The 21265-nt window shown below is 43.4% G+C and overlaps 1 protein-coding gene across 2 annotated transcripts in view; it reads right to left on the minus strand.

Annotated features, from left to right (window-relative positions):
- HFM1 (helicase for meiosis 1) overlaps positions 1–21265 on the minus strand; it is a 276350-nt gene that overhangs the window by 55170 nt on the left and 199915 nt on the right. For both annotated transcript variants that reach the window (XM_075321028.1, XM_075321027.1), the window contains exons 22-26: positions 19524–19571; positions 12086–12183; positions 11860–11991; positions 6233–6318; positions 2969–3052 (exon numbers count right to left, since the gene is read on the minus strand). In XM_075321028.1, coding sequence (XP_075177143.1) covers positions 2969–3052; positions 6233–6318; positions 11860–11991; positions 12086–12183; positions 19524–19571 — 448 coding nt within the window. The remainder of the gene's footprint in view (positions 1–2968; positions 3053–6232; positions 6319–11859; positions 11992–12085; positions 12184–19523; positions 19572–21265) is intronic.

The raw sequence follows: 21265 nt of genomic DNA on the forward strand, positions 1-21265 counted from the left end.
GACCAACAACCAGAGCTCACCAGGTCGCCCCAGAGTGAAGCCATGACATCACCCCCAAACATCATACCACCAGTGAAGTTTGGAGGTGGGAACATCATTGTGTGGGGCTGTTTTTCAGGACATGGCACTGGGAAACTTCTTCTAATTGAAGGAAAGATGAATGGACAAAAGTACCGACAAATTATTGATAAAATTCTGTTGCCATCTATGAGGAAGATGAAGATGAAACAAGGGTGAATATTTCAGCAAGATAATGATCCCAAACACACAGCTAAGGAAACACTCAATTGGTTTCAGAAAAAGAAAATACATTTGCTAGAATAGTCCATTGTCATGCATCACGTACGGGACTCGAATTGATGATCTTGTGCTGCGTTGTCAGTTTACTTCCCTGCTGAGCTGCAGCCAGGTCAGTCCCTTTCCAAATGATGATTGTCTTTTACTTTTGCTTCTATCCTTTTGGTTTGCAGTTGTTAGGTGTTTTCACTTGCTCATATTCTGTATCTTATAATATCACAGATGGGTCTATTTATGCTCTTCATATACTAGCCTTCTCTGCTGGCTATATTTCTTTCTGGATTACTGCTAAGGAGTTTCAGCCCCGCAGCCAAGAAATTTAGGCAGAGACTAGTGTTTGTGTTCTCTGTGTTTTCTCATTATCCTTTCCCACACCTATCTTTTATTTTCCTTTAGATTCTTAGGATTTTACTCTTGATTGCATCTATTATTTCTTCTCTGTCTGCTTGTGAACATGTTTTATGTTTCCTTATCTTGGGTCCCTATATATCTGTGCACGTCTCTCCTATCTTTCTTTAGAGTGCTTAGCAACCTTCCCTTTGGTTCCTCCGGAGGTACAAGAAACAACTCAACCACCACCTTTTAGGCTATGTGCACACGCTGCATGTTTGTGGTCACCTCAAAGATGCAGCCAGTGTTCACAGAAACGCATCCCGGGCAAAAAAAATGCATCAAAAATTGCATGCATTGTTGAAGCGTTTTGATGCATTTTTGTCCAATGTGTTTTTGAGTTGAAGAGCTCAAAAAACGCTGGCAAAAACATCTAAAGAATTGACATGCTGCGTCTTTGTGGTCATCACAAAGATGCAGCAAAAAAAAAAACCAACAAACTGCAACGTGTGCACAGCAAAAATGAAATTTCAAACTTTGCTGGGGAAGGAAACGCATGCAGTTTTGGTACCAAAACTGCACCCAAAAACAAGGCAAAAAACACAACGTGTGCATGAGGCTTGTTTAATGCAGACAGTTCCAAGTTGTCAGTTTCTAGAGTTGCAGCTAGGGGTATTCAAGCCTGTACAGGAGTCATAAGGGGCTGTGCAGCTAGGAATACTAGTATGTACAGGAACCAGTAGGGTGCAGGTGCAGCTACATTGAGATAGGCTTTATTTCCATTTTACTCATGTTGGAATACTCATGTGCATAAAACCCAGCCAATCACCTGAATTGTATCCAATAGAAAATTTATGGAAGGAACTAAAGCTCAGGGTTCATAGAAGGAGAGAAACTTTCCAGATTTGAATAGTGCTTGTGTGGATGAATAGTCCAAAATCACACCTAAGCAGGGAGACGAAGGCTGGCCAGATCCAGCAATCCAGCCAGCTTTAGAATGAAGTTTAGAAAAATGGACACCTATGATAGACTTCAGAGGTGGTAGGTAGAAATGGGAGAATTGATTCACATGAGTATGGTCCATTGGTTAGGTCCACAAAGGGAAGCCTGCAAATCTACATACCTCCTGGCATTCCCAGCTGTTCTATTAGTTAGCTCTGCTGCTTAGTCATTGTCTGTGTCACACTACAATGATGACGTCACGCTAGCCCGATTAATCCAAAGAAGATCCAGGAATGCAAAAAATATGGAGATTTGCAGGTCTACAGTCTAGCATTCAAAGGTCACTGACCTGTCCGGTGGACCAGAGTCCTGCAAATCAATTTTCCCATTTCTAATGATAGGGTAACTTCGGCATCAAACTGTACATCGTAGAATTAGAATGAGAATGGAGAGGATTTTTCGCATGGGCTAAAGCCTGCTTTACACGTTGCAATTTCGCATACGATATCGTATGCGATTTGCAACGCCCCCATCGTATGTGCAGCACGTTCAATTTGTTGAACGTGCCGCACAAACGATTAACCCCCGTTACACGTACTTACCTTCCATACGACCTCGATGTGGAGGGCGAACGTCCACTTCCTGGAGTGGGAGGGACGTTCGGCGTCACAGCGACGTCACGCGGCAGCCGGCCAATAGAAGCGGAGGGGCGGAGCTGAGTGGGACGTAAAAATCCCGCCCACCTCCTTCCTTCCGCATTGTGGGTCGGGAGCCGCAGGACGCAGGTAAGATCTGTTCATCGTTCCCGGGGTGTCACACACTGCGATGTGCGCTATCCCGGGAATGTTGAACAATCTGGCGTTCAATTCTAGAGAAATGAACGATGTGCATGCGATGAACGTTTTAACATGCAATCGCAATCGCACGTACCTGTCACACACTGCAATGTAATTGACAATGCCGGATGTGCGTCACTTACGACGTGACCCCGCCGACACATTGTAAGATATATTGCAGCGTGTAAAGCAGGCTTTAATTGCAAAGTTACTTGTTTTTACAAGCACTTTCCAATTTGTCCCCATTTGATAAGATGAGACAATCCCTTTAAGTAGATACATATGCAATCAACATAATGGGAAGCATTAGTATGATTTGAAGATTTTGATAATGATACAAATAAATGATTAAATGATCACATAGCAACATAAGAAAGGATTTCTAATTATTTGGTTTTAAGTCAAACAAAATAGTGAATGGATTCAACTATTACAGTATGGAACTCTGTAAATAGTGTCAGTTAAGCTACGTCTCAAATCACAGAGCTAAATTTAGCCATTGTAGGAAGGAGACAACTAATGTATGTAACAGACGTAATATAGAGTATGCATTATTATCTTACCTGTTCAATGCTAAGTCCATACTTTGGAAGATACATTATAGCCTCTTTTATCTGATTTCCAAATGGAGGATGCCTGTTCACAATCTGTAATGCAAATAAAGAAAAAATGCAAAATGAAAGTTAAGCACATATTAAAATAAAATCTATCTACCCATTTTCATTCCAAAACCGTAAGTATAAAGGGAAGCAGTTTGCAGGTTTTTGCTTTGTAATCTGACATCAGACCTCTGCTATGATCTAGCAAAGCTTAGAAAGCGGAGCTCTGTATAACTCCGCCCAAATCACTGACTGTCAGCTTTCTGTGTACACTGCAATTTTTGAAACATAAATGTTTTTTGTTAGAAAGTTATGAGGGTTCAAAGTTTATCAGCAATTTCTTATTTTTCTAACAAAATTTACGAAGTCATTTTTTTAGGGACCACATCACATTTGAAGTGAATTTGAGAGGCCTTGGAGACAGAAAATACCCAAATGTGACACCATTCTAAAAACTGCACTCCTCACAATGCTCAAAACCACATCCAAGAAGTTTATTAACACTTCAGGTGCTTCATAGGAATGAATGCAAAGTGAAAGGAGAAAATTAAAATTTTACTTTTTCCCACAAAAATGTTACTTGAGCCCCAAATGTGGCATTTTCATAAGGGTAACATGAGAAAATACACTATACAATTTGTTGTGCAATTTTTCCAGAGTTCGCTGATACCAAATATGTGATGGAAAACTACTGGGCTCAGAAGGGAAAGGCTTATTTTTTGCGAGATGAGGTGGAGTTTTTATTGGTACTAATTTGGGCCACATATTTTTTGATTGCTTTTTATTCTGCTTTTTGTGAGGTAATATCAAGAAGAAACAGAAATTCAGGAATGTTTTTTTTTTCTTTACGCCATTCACTAAGTCACAAAAGTGATAAGACAGTTCTATTCTTCGGGTCAGTACAAATACAGCAATGCCACGTTTATATAGTTTTTTTTGTTTTGCCTCTTTTAAACCATAAAAACAGTATTCTGAGAGCTATAGCTTTATATCTTTTGGTTGACGAAGCTGTATGGTGACTTGTTTTTTTGTGGGATAAAATGACGTTTCAGCGGTACCATTTTTATTTATATATGACTTTTTGATGGTGTTTTATTCCACATTTTTGTCAGCTGTATAATGAAAAAACAGTGTTTGCTACATATTTTAGTTATTTTTTTTACCATGTTCACTGAAGGGGTAACCAGTGTGACAGTTTTATAGATCGGGTTGTTACGGACGCGGCAATACCAAACATCTGTACTTTTTTGTTTATTTTTTACATAAATATAAATCTTTATTGGAATATTTTTTTCAGTCTATATTTTGAGATTTTTTTTATAATTTTACCATTTTTTCAACTTTTTTTTACTTAGTCCGTTTATGGGACATCACTGTTAAGGCCCCGTTATACACAACGAAATCGCTAACGATATATCGCTGGGGTCACTGAAATCGTGACGCACATCCGGCGTCATTAGCGACGTCGTTGCGTGCGACACTTACGAATGAGCGCTAACGATCACACTTACCTCAAATATCGTTGATCGTTGACACTGTGAAGGCCTAGGCTATAAATCGTTTCTCCAGTATGATATTATATTATAATAAGATTAATCTGTATTTTGAATGTTTTATGTATTGCTTTCTAAATATACCTGACTGAAATGCTGCAAGGATTGTATATGTAAACAAAGTATGCTTAGGGCTAAGTAATGAGTTTGTAGTCTCATAAATAAGTAAACTTACATTCTTCAATAGAACAGGTTATTTGAAAACCAGTTAGACTCATGAATAAGCAAAATTCTTGAGTAGAATCTCGTCTGTTCCCAGACACACCTGAATGACTTAACGGAATGCTGTTTTACAGGACTGTCCAAAAAGCTGTATAAAATGTTATATTTTTGAATACTCGGGCAGAAGACATCCACTTCTCCCAAATAGAGACACCTTTCTCCACGTGGTCATTTTCCTGATTCATATACATCTGCGCAGTTCTGATTTGAAATCCAACTCCGTGACCCTGAGAGAGACCCAGAGGTCTCCCCCAACAACGCATCGTTCATTTTCCAAATGTCGTTGATCTCCTGGGACACAGGTTGTTTGTCGTTCCTGAGGCAGCACACATCGCTACGTGTGACACCCCGGGAACGTCGAAGAACAGCGTTCCTGCGTCCTTCGACAACGAGGTGGGAATGTCGAGAATGCGGTTACTCTCCGCCCCTCCGCTTCTATTGGTGGCCCACTGTGTGATGTCGCTGTGACGCCGCACGAGCCTCCATCTTAGCAAAGGGGTTGTTCGCCGGCCACAGCGACGTTGTTAAAAAAGTATGTGTGTGTGCACTACCAATATCGTGCGCCACGGGCAGCGATTTGCCCGTGACGCACGAACGATGGGGGCGGGTGCGATCGCTAGCACCCTTTACACATTGTTATCTCTCAGATAACCCACTGCAATGATTGGTCACTGCAGTGATTTATATCTGTCAGTTCTGCACTCGCAGCTCTGACACTTTGACTCACACACCATGCATGTCGCATGGTGTGCGAAGCTTCAATATCAGGGTGACCTGGGGTTATCTTGGTGTTGACCCAGGGTTACCATGATATCAAATGAATTCCTGTGGTCGCATTACAGGGACCCGATCACTCAAGAAAGGTGCGCAATGCATTCATCATCGGGGCGTGCCTTTCCCAGCACGCCCTGTGTGTGCAGCGTCCCGATTAATGAAGCGACCGGCAGACCACGGAGGACGCCAACATTGCCCCCATCACCCAAAACCCCCACTGGGCTCGCTGTGACACCTCCAGTACCTAACCGGCGATGCCATGGCAGACAGACAGAAGACGCCTGCCTCCTCTAAGCCTAGCTAAGAGGAATAATCTTCGCCACCTTTCTTGTGTAGGTTCCCTAAAAGGACAGGAATCCAAGTGATGTGGGGGAGAGGTCTCGCTCTTTTATTCACTAGGTTTCCTGTCCATGTGGGGCAAATCTCTCATGTCGTTCTGTCATGGGAAAAAGGTAAAATGGGGTAATTAAAATTTTTTAGTGTCTTTATTTTTTCATGTTCATACACTTATACACCAATAAATAAAAATGCCAGTGGCTGTGGAAAATAAATAAATGTTAAAATGCGACATTTAATTTTGTACTAAAATAATGGATTACATAATCAACAATTATTAATACAGTAATAAAAATTGTGACACATTCTCTTTATGCAACATATAGAATATAATGTAGCATACCAACTCTAGTTCCCTGGCATTAAAATCTTCTATTTTTTTGAATGTTGTAAGACAGGCATTCACCATTGCATTGGCTAAAGTAATACCTGAGTAAAAAAAGTTATGTTACCATTGATTACATAGAAGTTTACAAACAATGTGACACTGAAGATCTTATACCTTTTCATTAAATATACACAGTATAAATATAGATAAATCTGGCAAGGAATATGCGTGACTATCCTAGCATCAGTGTTATTAAGTCAGACCTTAAAGGTAATCTGTAAGCAGGTTTCCAATGAAGTATCACTTAGATTACTGGGTGCACAATCAAAGGTTTTAGATTTAACCATGCAGCAGAGTTGAGAGAGCTGTCCCCGCTCACACCAGACTCTCTATAGACATTGTATATTGACAGTGAAGTGCCAATCAGAGGAGAGAGCGCATCGACCAACATGGCACAAGGCAGCTAGTTTTAAAACTGGTGATAAAACAAACATTGCAAATAAACAATACCACACACCTTGACAAGATCGGTATCACTGAATTTCCTGTGTTAACCCTTACAGCGTGCTGTCTTCAGATTATATAGCAAAAACCTGCTGACAGAATCCCTTTAAGAAGGCTGAAAAACAGTCTGCTGCCCACTTATAAAAATTAAGCACTGTTGCTATCTTAATCCCATTGTTCTGCATGAGATATCATTTGTTGGTTTCCTTGGGAAGATACCAACTGGTTAGCCAAGTAGCTTTAATACTATGCAAATGTCATTTTATTGTACGACATAACTTCTGCTTTATTACAGCGGCACACAACCTGCAACCTGGGGCAACCTGTAGCCCAGGGGCAACCTGCATCCCGCCATAACTTTCTGTGCAGTGCCCAACCTTCTATATACAGTATTTTTCATGTCAGAGGGAAAAAATAACATACTGTACTTGCTTATTCCTGCTTTAGAATAAATAGAGCGCTGTATACTCATATCTGGGTCACTTGCACATCAAGAGATTAAGGTTCCTCACATACACTGGTATCCTTCACTCATCAATGACATACTGATAAGAAATTTATATTGAGAGCCCCAAAGGGGGCACTGATGATAATGTCTGTCAAGTGCTGTGAAATTAACAGCACTATATAAATAAGTGAAATATACAATGGGTGAAATAAGTATTGACCATTCCACCAATTTTCTAAGTAAATATATTTCTAAAGGTGCAATTGACATGAATTTCTCACGAGAAGTTAGAAACAACGAATCCAATCCACACAAGCAAATAAATGAAACCACAGGTGTCCATAAAAAAATATATGTGTAATAATGAAAAATCACACAGGGAAAAAGTATTGAACACATGAAGAAAGTGAGGTGCAAAAAGCCATGGAAAGTATGACACCAGCTGAAATCTATCAGTAATTAGAAAACAATCTTGCTCTTAGTGAAAAATAATATCAGCTAGTTCAACAAATGTCTCATTATAAAGGTGCCACACAAGACATGTGATGCCCTGGCCTATCAGGTCGTCACAGGGTATTGTGCAATCTGCCCTTCAGCACAGTATCCGCATCCTCCTTGGTTACGGATCCCTGTCCTTCGGTGTTGCTAAGAGCAGAGCCAGTCAAAACCTTAGGAGCACTTTGCACCACATCCACCAGACACACCATTGGGGGGTCTGAAGGCAATAGGGCCACCCACTTGGGGGGGTTGGTAGGTGAAGTCAGAAGTGTTAGAGAGAGAAGTGTGAGGAGAGGAGAAGAGAGAGGAGGTCAGGAGCTGGGCTCCTTGTAGAATACTAGGTGGCAGACGTTGGTCTGGGCCTGATAGGAGCTGGAACCCCGGTCACAGGGGATCGTGTCAAGGGGCACGGAACTGCCGAGGAGGGCAGCCGGCGGCCCTGAGCCATCTCCGGGCAAGGGCCAGGGCACGACGGGGTACGTGGACCCTAGGCCGGGAAGTAGCTTCACGCAGCCCAGTAATTTACCCGACGAGGGTGAAGTCTTCAAGATTCATCCTCCACCCGCTCCAAAATTGGGGTACTAGGGCAACGATGGGATAGGACCTTCCCAGTATCTAGTCCAGAAGTCCAGAAAATCCCAAGCTTGAACCCTGAGAGCAAGCTCACTCCGTTAGCCATACGGGTGAGCGGGACCCGACTAGTTCCACACTATAGGGTCCAAATAGTGAAGAAAGTGCCACAGAAAAGGTCACAGGCTAACAAGCAACATCAAGGGGAACGGTGTAACGCCTGGTCCCACCAGACCACGGGGGGAGCTCTCCCTCACATCTGCCCAGTCCCAGCATGGCTCCCACGTGCACTCCTGCTCCCACTCCCAGGCAGCGAAGGCCTTCCTCTTACCGGTCCCATGGCTCTGCAGACGCTGCTCCCACTCCCAGGCCTGCTGCAGTCTCTTCCTCACACAGAATTGCTGTAAGTAACTCTAGGCTGCGCGCGAGGCCACGCCCCCTTTCTTAAAGTGTTATGCCCCATTTTCTGGAAGTGACCTCAGAGGTCACCTGTTGCCTAATAGGTATTTAGGTTCACCTCCCCCGGCAGCAGGCGCCAGAGTAACGCCTCTATTAGTGCATTGCCAGTGTCCAGATCCGTTTGTGCTATTATTTGATATCCGTGCATTTGATACCTGGTTCTAATCCTGTGTCTCACCGTAGTGTCATCTATACCATTCCGGCTGTGGACGTCACCGCTTATACCTACCGTGGACGTAACCGTGCCATACCTGCCGTGGACACTATCTATACATACCCGCAGTGGACGTCACCGGCCATACCCGCAGTGGACGTCACCACTCATACCGACAGTGGACGTCACCGTGCCCTACCTGCCGTGGACATTATCTGTACCATACCTACTGTGGACGTCACCTGCTGTGAACATCTCCGGTGCCGCTTCCGTGTTCTGCCGGCTGTGGACGTCACAACCTTGCTACACCTGGCCCTACAGAGACTGCTACTACCGGTTCCTGGCTGCCGTGCATTTAGGCCTTCTGGGGAGGCGCCGCACAGTCCCTGTATAGGGGTTCGCTGCTGGTCGCCTTCTCGGGGGAGTCCGGTGCACGGTCCAGTGGGTCCACCTCCGGACGCTCGCCGCTCCCCGGTGAGCGTAACACACGGATCCATGCGTGCTCCCTCCCTGCTGCAGCGGTGCTCAGAATTCTGGTTTACAAGTTGTCGGTGTCAGTATTCTTGGACTGAGTGAGTACACAGAAAACCCTTTCCTCCCCAACGGCACCCCTTCAAAACCTTCACCGGGCTCCTGGGGCAAAAAAAACCCTACTCATGGAGGGGTTAAACACTTTCCTACCATACCACCGCCACCGGGTGTCCCCAACAGCAGCGGTGGTATTCCATCTTACCACGCACTGTGGGTGGCGTCACAAACTTCCAATCCCTCCGTACATATAACTGCCATTTTAAATTCGAGTGTCCGCACGACCCCCCCACCCGGGTCCGGAGACCCCTCGAGCCACCGCGGTCCCAGATCTGAGCGGCTCGGCCGCTGACACGGGGGCGGTACAGACACATCTCATGATGGGTAAAAAAAAGTTAGCTGTTTCAAGAGCTTCACAACCTTACTGTTGCAAAAACATACTGATGGCATTGCTAACAGAAACATTTCTAAACTACTGAAGGTTCCAGTGAGTGCTATTGGGGCCATAATCCAAAAGTGGAAAGAACATAATTTCACCATAAACGAGAGATGACCAGGTGCCCCCACAAGATTTCAGGCAGAGGAGTGAAAATAATCAGAAGAGTTGTCCAAGAGCCAATGACTACCTGTGGAGAGCTACAGAAAGTCTTGGAATCAGTAGGTATATTTTTTTTCAAAGAAAAATTAACTAATGCACTTAACCTCCATGGTCTCTATGCACGCTCACCACCACACAAGATTGCTGAACAAACAGCATATTCAAGCACATTTTAAGTTTGCTCAACCACATTTAGGCGGGCTTTGCACACTACGACATCGCAGGTGCGATGTCGGTGGGGTCAAATTGAAAATGACGTACTTCCGGCATCGCATGCGACATCGTAGTGTGTAAAGATTCGATGATACGATTAACGAGCGCAAAAGCGTCGGAATCGTATCATCGGTGCAGCATCGGCGTAATCCATAATTATGCTGACGCGACGGTCCGATGTTGTTCCTCGCTACTGCGGCAGCACACATCGCTGTGTGTGAAGTCACAGGAGCGAGGAACATCTCCTACCGGCGTCACCGCGGCTTCCGTAGGATATGCAGAAGGAAGGAGGTGGGTGGGATGTTTACATCCCGCTCATATCCGCCCCTCCGCTCCTATTGGCCGCCTGCCGTGTGACGTCGCTGTGACGCCGCACGACCCGCTCCCTTAATAAGGAGGTGGGTCGCCGGCCAGAGCGACGTCCCAGGACAGGCGAGTCCATGTGAAGCTGCTGTAGCGATAATGTTCGCTACGGCAGCTATCACAAGGATATCGCAGCTGCGACGGGGGTGGGAACTATCGCGCTCGGCATCGCAGCATCGGCTTGCGATGTCGCAGCGTGCAAAGTACCCCTTAGGCAAGCCTGAGAAATACAGGGAGAATATAGTCTGTAGAGAAAACACAAAAATTAAACTCTTTGTATGCCATAATTCACACCATGTTTAGAGCCCTCAAGGTACTGTATATTACCCCTCAAAACAACATATCAACAGTGAAGTTTGGAAGTGGGAACATCATGGTTTGGGTCTGTTTTTCAGCATACAACACTGGCAAACGTTATATAATTGAAAGAAGGATGAATAACAAATGTACTGAAACATTCTTGATAAAAATCTACCATTTACCAGGATGATGAAGATGAAATGAGGGTGGACATTTCAGAAAGATAATGACCCCAAAGACATAGCCAAGGAAACTCTCAAAGATAGTTTCCATTGTAGCAAAAGGATTGTTACAGCAGAGGGAAGGACTGAGGCTTATCCCTGACTGTGTGTTTGCCATATAGGAGAGGAGATAGAAACCAAGGTGTGTTAAAGAGTTGCCAAACCACAGGGTGTCTGTATGCTGATATCTATGAGCCAAGAGGATTTCCACCACAGAGATGGCGAAGAGACTTGTATGTCAGTGTGAGGGACTGGTAGGCATTAATGTACAAGTTATCAGACAAGTGACAAAAAGGCATGTACTTTCCCTTGCTGATGAATAATGTGAATGGAGTGTACTACAGACTTTCTATAATGACCATTCTGCTACAAAAGAATATGATATAGTAAATTTTAAGATACATAATAAAAGTGAAGTTTTAATAATAGTAGGTGGAATGGTGGCAACTATTTGCTGTCAGGTAATTGGTAATATTGTTGAAACCACCATGCTTGTCGGGTAACATGGGTCACTTTAAACTTCGTAACCAACAAACGTATTACTTCTTGATGAGTTTTTCCTATTTTTTTTATTTTTTTAAAACTGTCTCCCGTGTCTATCTGTATTACTTCTACCATTGCCTAGTTGGGAACCACTATACCACCAGGGGCTACTAAATCCTTATCTTGATTTAAGGGTCACACTACTATCCGAACACTCTTTACATGTAAAATACATTCTAAGTTATATTTTCCTTAAGCAAATACGTTTTCATGGAAATAAACAACAATATTATACACACTTACCAATTTTATCCAATTGTTTGGACACATGTTGTGAATTTTCCCATAGTTTGCACCTGAAGCATTTGGTTAGAATGGAAGCATTAAGAAATGCAATGAATTTCTGTTCTTGTAATGCTAAAAACTCAGATAGATCTACAGTTAAAAATATTATAAATTTGTTAGTTTATAGAAACATAAAACAATTTAATTGTAACTTTTTTAAAATGTAATACAAATACACACATACATTTTGCCACTCTTGTGCCATGTCTGAAAATCTTTGCCATATCTTGCGTTAAGGAAAAATCTTGAACTGGAAGACATCCAAGTTGTGCCTGTATGAGACTACAAAGAAAAAGATCATCCACTAGTCTATGGGGGGAAATTTATCAAAGCTATTATGCCAGAATACTGGTTTAAAACACTTTGCATACTTGCAAAATTTTTGCCCCACGTTCAATTCCAGAAAACGTTTGCAGCTTTGGGCATTTTTTTACCAATTTGAAGCAGTTTCCAAAAAATCGATGGAACTGGGGGGAAGCCAGGGCAAGACGAGAAGTGCAGTGCACCTCTTAATGAATTTAGTGTGTTGTACTCCAGCAAGACTGGTGCACACAATCCTAATCTTAATGAATTAGCCCTTACATATGCTACATCTGTGTAAGTTCTTATCAAAATGTCAAGAAAAAAATAATATCATTCATCCCATTATAGATTTTTGTAAAAGCTATTCTATTATTTGTATTTTTAATGCATTTAAACCCAAATAAAAGGTTGTTCCACACTAATGTTAATATATTGCTGCTTAACCATGCTAGTTGCAGCACCAGGCGCTGCATTCTGCATCCTCTACTGCCATGGCAAACTTATGCACTTGTGTTATCATCCTGCTAGATCATATAGCTTAGCTCAGGCATTGTACACCATCTATGTATTGAGATATTTAGCATCTTGTTGCAACTCAATACTAGGAAACTTCTTTGTCCCAGCTTTACTGTTTCATGGCTCCAGTACTGCTGCTTCAGTCTCCACTGAGCCAAAACAAAGAAAAAGTGGGTGTCTAACAAATGGGATCACCAAATATTTCACAAAATAGAAAATATTTTATTGACAAAAAACACCGAAAAATATGTTAAAAACATTTAAAACACTCCAAAAGTGAACAAGCATACTGGGGTTTGCATACAATAAAGCATAATAAACCCCAGGGTTCCTCCCTAAAGAAATGTCATACTACCTGAAGGAAATGCACCATACGCAATGAAAAAAAGCAGCAATATAGCAAGCATGAAGCAAAAAAAGTGCATATAAAGTGACCATGACATAAAGCAGCAAGTATGGCTGCATGTGTGGCGCCCCTGAGGCTTCAGACGCCACAGGGTATGGTACCTGATTTTAGGTGCTGTGCTCATCCTAGATTCCTGGGTGATCAGTGACGGTAATACACAACATCACATCTCAACACACGCCAGTTGTCGGGACACACCTCGGGTCAGGGTTTAAGGCAGGTACTCCATTGATGCTGGGAAGCAGCAACCAGAATACCTGGTTATGGAGCCTTAAGTTCCATTCACTGTCCTGTAGGGGTGGGGCCTGGCAGAGAGAGTGTGGGAGGAGTCAGTAGGTAAAGTGGGTGAAGCTAGGAGAGAAAAGTGACAGTGGGCAGTGGACAGGAGTCGAGTCCAGTCAGGGGTTGAAGGCAGTCGATCTGAGGAGAAGGAGGGGAACAACTGAGAGTCCTAATCAGTTCCAGTCAGAGCTCACTAGTGACTTTGGTGAAAAGAGGAGTGCGGTCGCTGGGGAGTGAAGTGTGATTACTCACAGGACCGAGCACCATCAGGGTGTACAGCCCAAGATTAGGGGACGCTTCAGGCTCGCCTAATAAATCTACAGGGAGAGAAGATTGTACATTTCTCGGCCCACCATAGTGTCCGAAGCACAGCAGCAGACTCAGAGCCTGGGAATTGGTACAGAGGTACAGCCCATTGAAAGGTTTACGCTGCTTGCGAACAGACCGGGACTTTTTATACAAAAAGCCAAGCAGGGGCCTTTGAAAGCTACAGGCTACGGGGACCCACTAGTAACAGAGAGGTGCATGAGAGAAGAATTCACCAGGTCACAACCGGCACTGGGATCCGAGCAGTTCGGGATCGCCTGGAGCCCATCATGGTGACAACCGGCACCCTGCGGGCATTAGAAACAGTGAACACCTTGAACTGCAGCCTTTGTGTCACCTACTTCTTTCTGCGCCCTGTCAGCCCTGCAACATACCACCAGGAGTACTACAAGTCCCTTCCATCCCACTCTTGCGGCTGAAGTCCACCTGGTCCCTACCTGACCAGACCACCATTGACTTTATCCTAACGGTTGTCCCAGGGTACCTGCTCCACCTGTGGGGAGCAAGAAACATCTCAGCTGCCACACCACCAGCCCCGGAGGTCCCATCCAGCAGCTGCAGCTCCATAGCCGCAAAATACCACAGGTGGCATCACGAATTTGACTAAGCATTAACTACAACTCCCATCATCATCTCCCCTTTATTATTAAAAGACACCGCCAGGGTCACGGAGCCACCGCTGACATCCCCGGACTAGTCTGGCCCGGTTCCGAGTGCCCCTGGCCCTGGGGCGGGCGTGTCACATGCAGTATAACAGCACTCTGGGAAATGCTAAGCAGCAAACACAATTAAAGATACAGGTACAATAAATTGCAAGCACAAATCAGATGGAAATTAGAAAATATTAATTCTGTAAAAATCAGATGGAAGTATACCAATCCAGAGCACGTCCCAGGTGTCTTCACTGAGCAAATCTGCTACATTCCCCCTCTATTGTCATCTAAGCTCTAATGCACTGGTTTCTCTTATCCGAGGAGTCAACTCAGCTATATTGCTGTGTCAGATCTGTGGCATGAGCCTCCACTGCAAACTCAGCACTGTTGTGTCAACTCCACTTCTTCACGGATTACAACTTTACTACATTTGTTGCCGTTGCACCAACTCCGCTACCTCTGCTGTTATTTTTCCATTTCAGTTCTCTGGTTGCCATTTTTCCAGCCCAGCACATCTCCAATAGTAATTTCTACTTGATAATACCTCTACACCAGCGTCAACTATCGGTGCTGCACTAAAACTGCTCATCCAGACCAAGACCAGACCGTATCTAATATATAAAGCTGAATGTGTGTGTGTGTGTGTGTGTGTGTGTGTGTGTGTGTGTGTGTGTGCGCGCGCGCGTGTATGTCCGGGATTGGCATCTGCACCGTCGCAGCTACAGCCACAAAATTTTGCACACTCACACTTCTGGACCCCAAGAGCGTCATAGGCTATGTTGTGAGGTGAAATTTTAACCCCGCGCTTTCCAATTTACCAATCAATTTTGCCCCTATCTACATAATGGGGAAAAAGTGAAACGAAAAGTGTTGGGGGCAAATTGACAGCTGCCAGATGTATCGCATTTACTATCACGAAATTTTGCACAGATACCTCATGTGACCCAGGGAACATCGTAGACTATGGTTTAACAGGAAAATGTAACCCCGAGCTTTACAGTTACTCTTCAAAAAACATGGCTCCATTAAAGTAAATGGAGCCTGGAACTACAGGTTATTAGTAGGAGCTGTGATTGGTTGTTATAGGAACAAAATACATTCATAGTATAAGAAGCTTATATGTGAGGTAATAAGATGTCGGTGGGGAGACGGATAGAGAGAGACAGACCTGGAAAGAGACAGACCTGGAAAAAGACAGACCTGGAAAGAGACAGACCTGGAAAGAGACAGACAGAGAGATAGAGACAAACGGTGAAAGAGACAGACAGAGACAAACGGTGAAAGAGACAGAAAGACAAATGGTGAAAGAGACAGACAGAGACAAATGGTGAAAGAGACAGACAGACAAAGACTTGGAAAGAGACGGATGGGGAAAGAGACAGACGGGGAAAGAGACAGATGGGGAAAGAGACAGATTGGGAAAGAGACAGACGGGGAAAGAGACAGACGGGGAAAGAGACAGACGGGGAAAGAGACAAACGGGGAAAGAGACAAACGGGGAAAGAGGCAGACGAGGAAAGCGGCAGACGAGGAAAGAGGCAGACGCGGAAAGAGGCAGACCTGGAAAGAGGCAGAAAGGGAAAGAGACAGATCTGGAAAGAGACAGACCTGGAAAGAGACAGACAGAGAGATAGAGACAAACAGTGAAAGAGACAGACAGAGACAAACGGTGAAAGAGACAGACAGAGACAAACGGTGAAAGAGACAGAGACAAACGGTGAAAGAGACAGACAGACAAAGACTTGGAAAGAGACAGATGGGGAAAGCGACAGACGGGGAAAGAGACAGACGGGGAAAGAGACAGACGGGGAAAGAGACAGAGGAGGAAAGAAACAGACGGGGAAAGAGACAGACGGGGAAAGAGACAGAGGAGGAAAGAAACAGACGAGGAAAGAGGCAGACGAGGAAAGAGGCAGACGAGGAAAGAGGCAGACGAGGAAAGAGGCAGACGAGGAAAGAGGCAGACCTGGAAAGAGACAGACAGGGAAAGAGACAGACAGGGACAGAGACAGACAGGGAAAGAGACAGACAGGGAAAGAGTCAAATCTGGAAAGAGACAGACCTGGAAAGAGACAGACAGTGAAAGAGACAGACGGGGAAAGAGACAGATCTGGAAAGAGACAGATCTGGAAAGAGACAGATGGAGCACATTACTTGGCCAATTTAGTTAAATCTGTGTGGAATATCTGTGGTGTTGAAATATATGGTGTGAAATGCTTCTATTAGCTTAGTTTTTGCCTTTTAATAATTACTTTTCTATTTATTTGTTTTGTGGTTTTTGTGTGCAGAATACAGTTTTGTTAATACATTCTATTTTGTTAACAGCAGTTATTAACCCGGGCGAAGCCGGGTAGTACAGCTAGTAATTTATAAAGTTCTGCCTCTCTAAGTAGCCACAAATTGTACAGAACATTGAGTCATCAGACGAGTAGCTGTAAATTTGTGTGAGCTGCCATGGACAAGCCTAAAGCCTTCTGCTCACATCCCATTTTTTGATGTGCTTACATGTATTTTTTGTGCAGAGAAAAAATATATTTTCGAAGAAGAAGAAAAATTAATGAGATTTCTAAAATTTCATACACATGAGAGTATTTGTATTCAGCCTGGATATAATAAAAAAAGAAAACAAAACAGTATTGTAGCATATCAATTCTTTCGCCATTTTTGCTGTAGTTTCTATCCATTGAGAAAAAAAAAGAAAAAAAGCACCCAAAGTGTGTGTAAGGCTATGTGCGCACTAGAGCTTTTTACCTGCGGATTTACCCGCGGATTTGCCCCGGAAATTTCTTGAGAAATGTCTGCAATCTTTGTGCAGACATTTCCCATGAAATTCAATGAGAAAAAAAAATAGTTGTGCGCACTGTGCGGATTTTTCTCAAGAAAATTTCTTGAGAAAATTTTCTCGAGAAACTTTCTTGAGAAAATGTGCATGTCCATTAATTTCCGCAGGTACCTGCGGTATTCCGGGGGTATTCCGCAGGTAGCAATGATGTGCGGTATACCACCGGAATAGCCGCGAATTACCTGCGGGAATGCTCATCGCTGCCTGCGGTTTTGCAGGAAGCGATGTCATTATGCCAGGAAGAGGAAGCGGAGCAGAGTAAACACAGATGTCACACTCCCTGGACGCCGCACAGAAGCACTTCCGTGCGACCTCCAGGTGCCCGTGCAGTCTGTGTCCTGCTCCGGCCTCGCGGCTGCCTGCACTGCAGTGTCAGTGTCTGCCCGCAGTGTCAGCAGCCTGTCACGCGGCAGCGCAGGCAGACACTGACATCCTGCAGTGCTGGGAGCCGCGGGGATGACGATCGCTGCTGTCAGGAGGTGAGATCATTACCTGCTGTGACGATCTCCTGCCTCCTGACGTCACCGCGGTCACTGCTGTCTATGCCCGTCTCGCGAGCGGCCCGAGACTGTCACTAGCGGTGACGTCACGGGCTCTCGCGATACTTCTGACAACGCGGCGGGCATAGAAGTCAGTGACAGCGCTGACGTCAGCAGTACAGGAGATGATCACAGAAGGTAATGATCTCATCTATGCTCCTGATGGCAGCGCTCGTCATCCCCTGCAGTGACCTGAGCTGACCTATTGATGTTAGCTCAGGTCACTGCATTGCTCTCCCAGCCAATGGGGAACATTCGGTTCTTCATTGACTGGGACAGCGACTATGGTATGGATCGCCGTGCCCCCCCCCCTTATTGGATTACGCCGGATGTGGAATTGATTGTGCTCTTTTCAATAAATTGGTTAAAGAGGGAATGTTTTGGGGAGTGTTTTTTCAAATAAAACTTTTTTGGTTGTCTATTTTTTAATTATTACTGACTGGGTTGGTGATGTCGGGTATCTGATAGACGCCTGACCTCACCAACCCCAGGGCTTGATGCCAGGTGACATTACACATCTGGCATCAACCCCATATATTACCCCGTTTGCCAACGCACCAGGGCGCGGGATGAGCTGGGGCAAAGCGCCAGGATTGGCACGTCTAATGGATGCGCCACTTCTGGGGCGGCTGCGGCCTGCTATTTTTAGGCTGGGGAGTGTCCAATAACAGTGGACCTCCCTAGTCTGAGAATACCAGACCACAGCTGTCCGCTTTACCTTGGCTGGTGATCCAATATGGGGGGGACCGCACGTTTTTTGTTTTAAATTATTTATATAATTTAAAATAACAGCGTGGGGTGCCCACTGTTTTGGATTATCAGCCAAGGTGAAGCTGCCAGCGGTGGTCTGCAGGCTGCAGCCGTCTGCTTTACCCTAGCTGGCTACAAAAAAATGGGGGGACCTCACGTCGTTTTTTTTTAATTATTTATTTATTTTATGGCTAAATACAAGGCTAAGCACCCTTTAGTGCTACATGAAAGTCACTAAAGGGTGCCAGCTTAGAAAATGCAGGGAGGTGGAACATTATATAGGTTTTTCTCATCTATCTATCTATCTATCTATCTATCTATCCCTCTATCTATCTATCCATCTATTCCTCTATCTATCTATCCATCTATCCCTCTATCTATCTATCTATCCCTCTATCTATCTATTCATCTATTCATCTATCTATCTATCCCTCTATCTATCTATTCATCTATTCATCTATCCATCTTTCCCTCTATCCATTATCTGTCTATCGATTATCTTTATTATTTATTGCAGGGACAAACCTGCGGTAAATCCGCGGTAAATCCGCGGCAAATCCGCGGCAAATCCGCGGCAAATCCGCGGCAAAACCACATGCGGATTTGGTGCGGATTTTTTCCGCAGATCCGGAAATCTTTCACTGGTAGAAGTTTCTCAAGAAATTTTCTTGAGAAACTTCACATTTCTAGTGCGCACATAGCCTAATTCTTTTTCAGCTTTTCTGAAGACTGTGTTTTTCATGCAGAAAAAAAACCGCTGTGTGTAAACATTCCCTAGATTATATTGGTTTCTATTGTGGCACGTTCATCATGGCTGTTTACAATGACAAACCTTCAGCTGCTTTGATGGCTCCCTGCTGCCATGTACACGTTGTAGCTGCTGCAATGTATATTACAAAGTGTTAGCACTTGATATGCTGACACTTTGTAGCATATCTTTACATGACCAAGGACAATGTTTGAATTATTATTATTAGGATGAAATATACATATGGGTTGCTTACCAATTCACTTTCATTTCCTTAGATTTTATCTTCCCTTCCATTGGAAACCTACATGTTTTCAACAAGGTAGATATTAGTATATAATGTTCTGTAAAGATAGATATGCACTATAGTTAAGATAATGTTGAAAAAATTAGATGGATGAAGAGAGGAAATAGATAATTAGTACATTTAATTTTCAAGCAAAGCTATAACATAAAAAAAAGACCGTGATCAACAATTTTACTAAAAGTGAAAAATTAAAGCACAGAAAATAAACCCTGCATGTAAAATGCTAAAATGGTTTGCGACACTTTGGCACTGATGTTCAGACTTAATCGCTTCATTAGAAAAGTGCTGCAATAATAGACATGGCCATTGGACAAGATTGTCCATGCTTCTGAATAGAAAAAACCCCCAAAACATTATTTTTCTGATGACTAAAACCACTGTAATTTAATTATTATGCTCAGTAATGTTTACAAGAAACACAAAAACATATTAGAAATATAAATACTTTATATTATACAAATATAATTATTTTTCTTTAATTGTATGACGAAGATGAAGTTTTACAAAATAAACAATTGTTCTACAAGCATATGTGTAAAATGACAAGGTGAAAATAAGCATATGGAAGAAACACATTAGAAAGGCATGTACCAAGAAAAACAATAATAGTGTGAGCGACACAGCCGCAGGGAGTAAAGGAAACAACAGCGATGTAAAAAAGAATGACAGTCATATATTGGATGTACTGACAAGAACTCTAGAGACAGAAGTGATTAAAATATGCAATACAAGACATTAAAATATTGTGCCAAAAAACACAGGCATACAGTAGGTACGGAAAGTATTCAGACCCCTTTAAATTTTTAACTCTGTATCATTGCAGCCATTCGATAAATTCAAAAAAGTTCATTCTTTTTCTCATTAATGTACACTCTGCACCCCATCTTGACAGAAAAAAAACAGAAATGTAGAAATTTTTGCACATTAAACAAGAAAAACTGAAATATTACATGGTCATAAATATTCAGACCCTTTGCTTAGACACTCATATTTGTCACATGCTGTCCATTCACCTTAAGATGGTTCCACTCCTTCATTGGAGTCCAGCTGTGTTTAATTAAACTGATAGGACTTGATTTGGAAAGGCGCACACCTGTCTATATAAGACCTCACAGCTCACAGAGCATGTCAGACAAAATGAGAATCATGAGGTCAAAGGAACTGCCCAAGGAGCTCAGAGACAGGATTGTGGCAAGGCACAGATCTGGCCATGGTTACAAAAGAAATTCTGTAGTACTCAAGGTTCCTAAGAGCACAGTAGCCTCCATAATCCTTAAATGGACGAAGTTTGGGACCACCAGAACTCTTCCTAGACCTGGCCGTCCAGCCAAACTGAGCAATCGTGGGAGAAGAACCTTGGCGAGAGAGGTAAAGAAGAACCCCAAGATCACTGTGGCTGAGCTCCAGAGATGCAGTAGGGAGATGGGAGAAAGTTCCACTAAGTCAACTATCACTGCAGCCCTCCACCAGTCGAGCCTTTATGGCAGAGTGGCCCGACAGAAGCCTCACCTCAGTGCAAGATATATGAAAGCCTGCATAGACTTTGCAACTAGAGTGGCTACTTTGAAGAACCTAAGATATAAGACATATTTTCAGTTGTTTCACACTTTTTTGTTAAGTATTTCATTCCACATGTGTTAATTCATAGTTCTGATGCCTTCAATGTGAATCTACAATTTTCAGAGTCATGA

Source organism: Anomaloglossus baeobatrachus, chromosome 8 (genome assembly GCF_048569485.1).
Source record: "Anomaloglossus baeobatrachus isolate aAnoBae1 chromosome 8, aAnoBae1.hap1, whole genome shotgun sequence".
NCBI classification, from domain to species: domain Eukaryota; kingdom Metazoa; phylum Chordata; class Amphibia; order Anura; family Aromobatidae; genus Anomaloglossus; species Anomaloglossus baeobatrachus.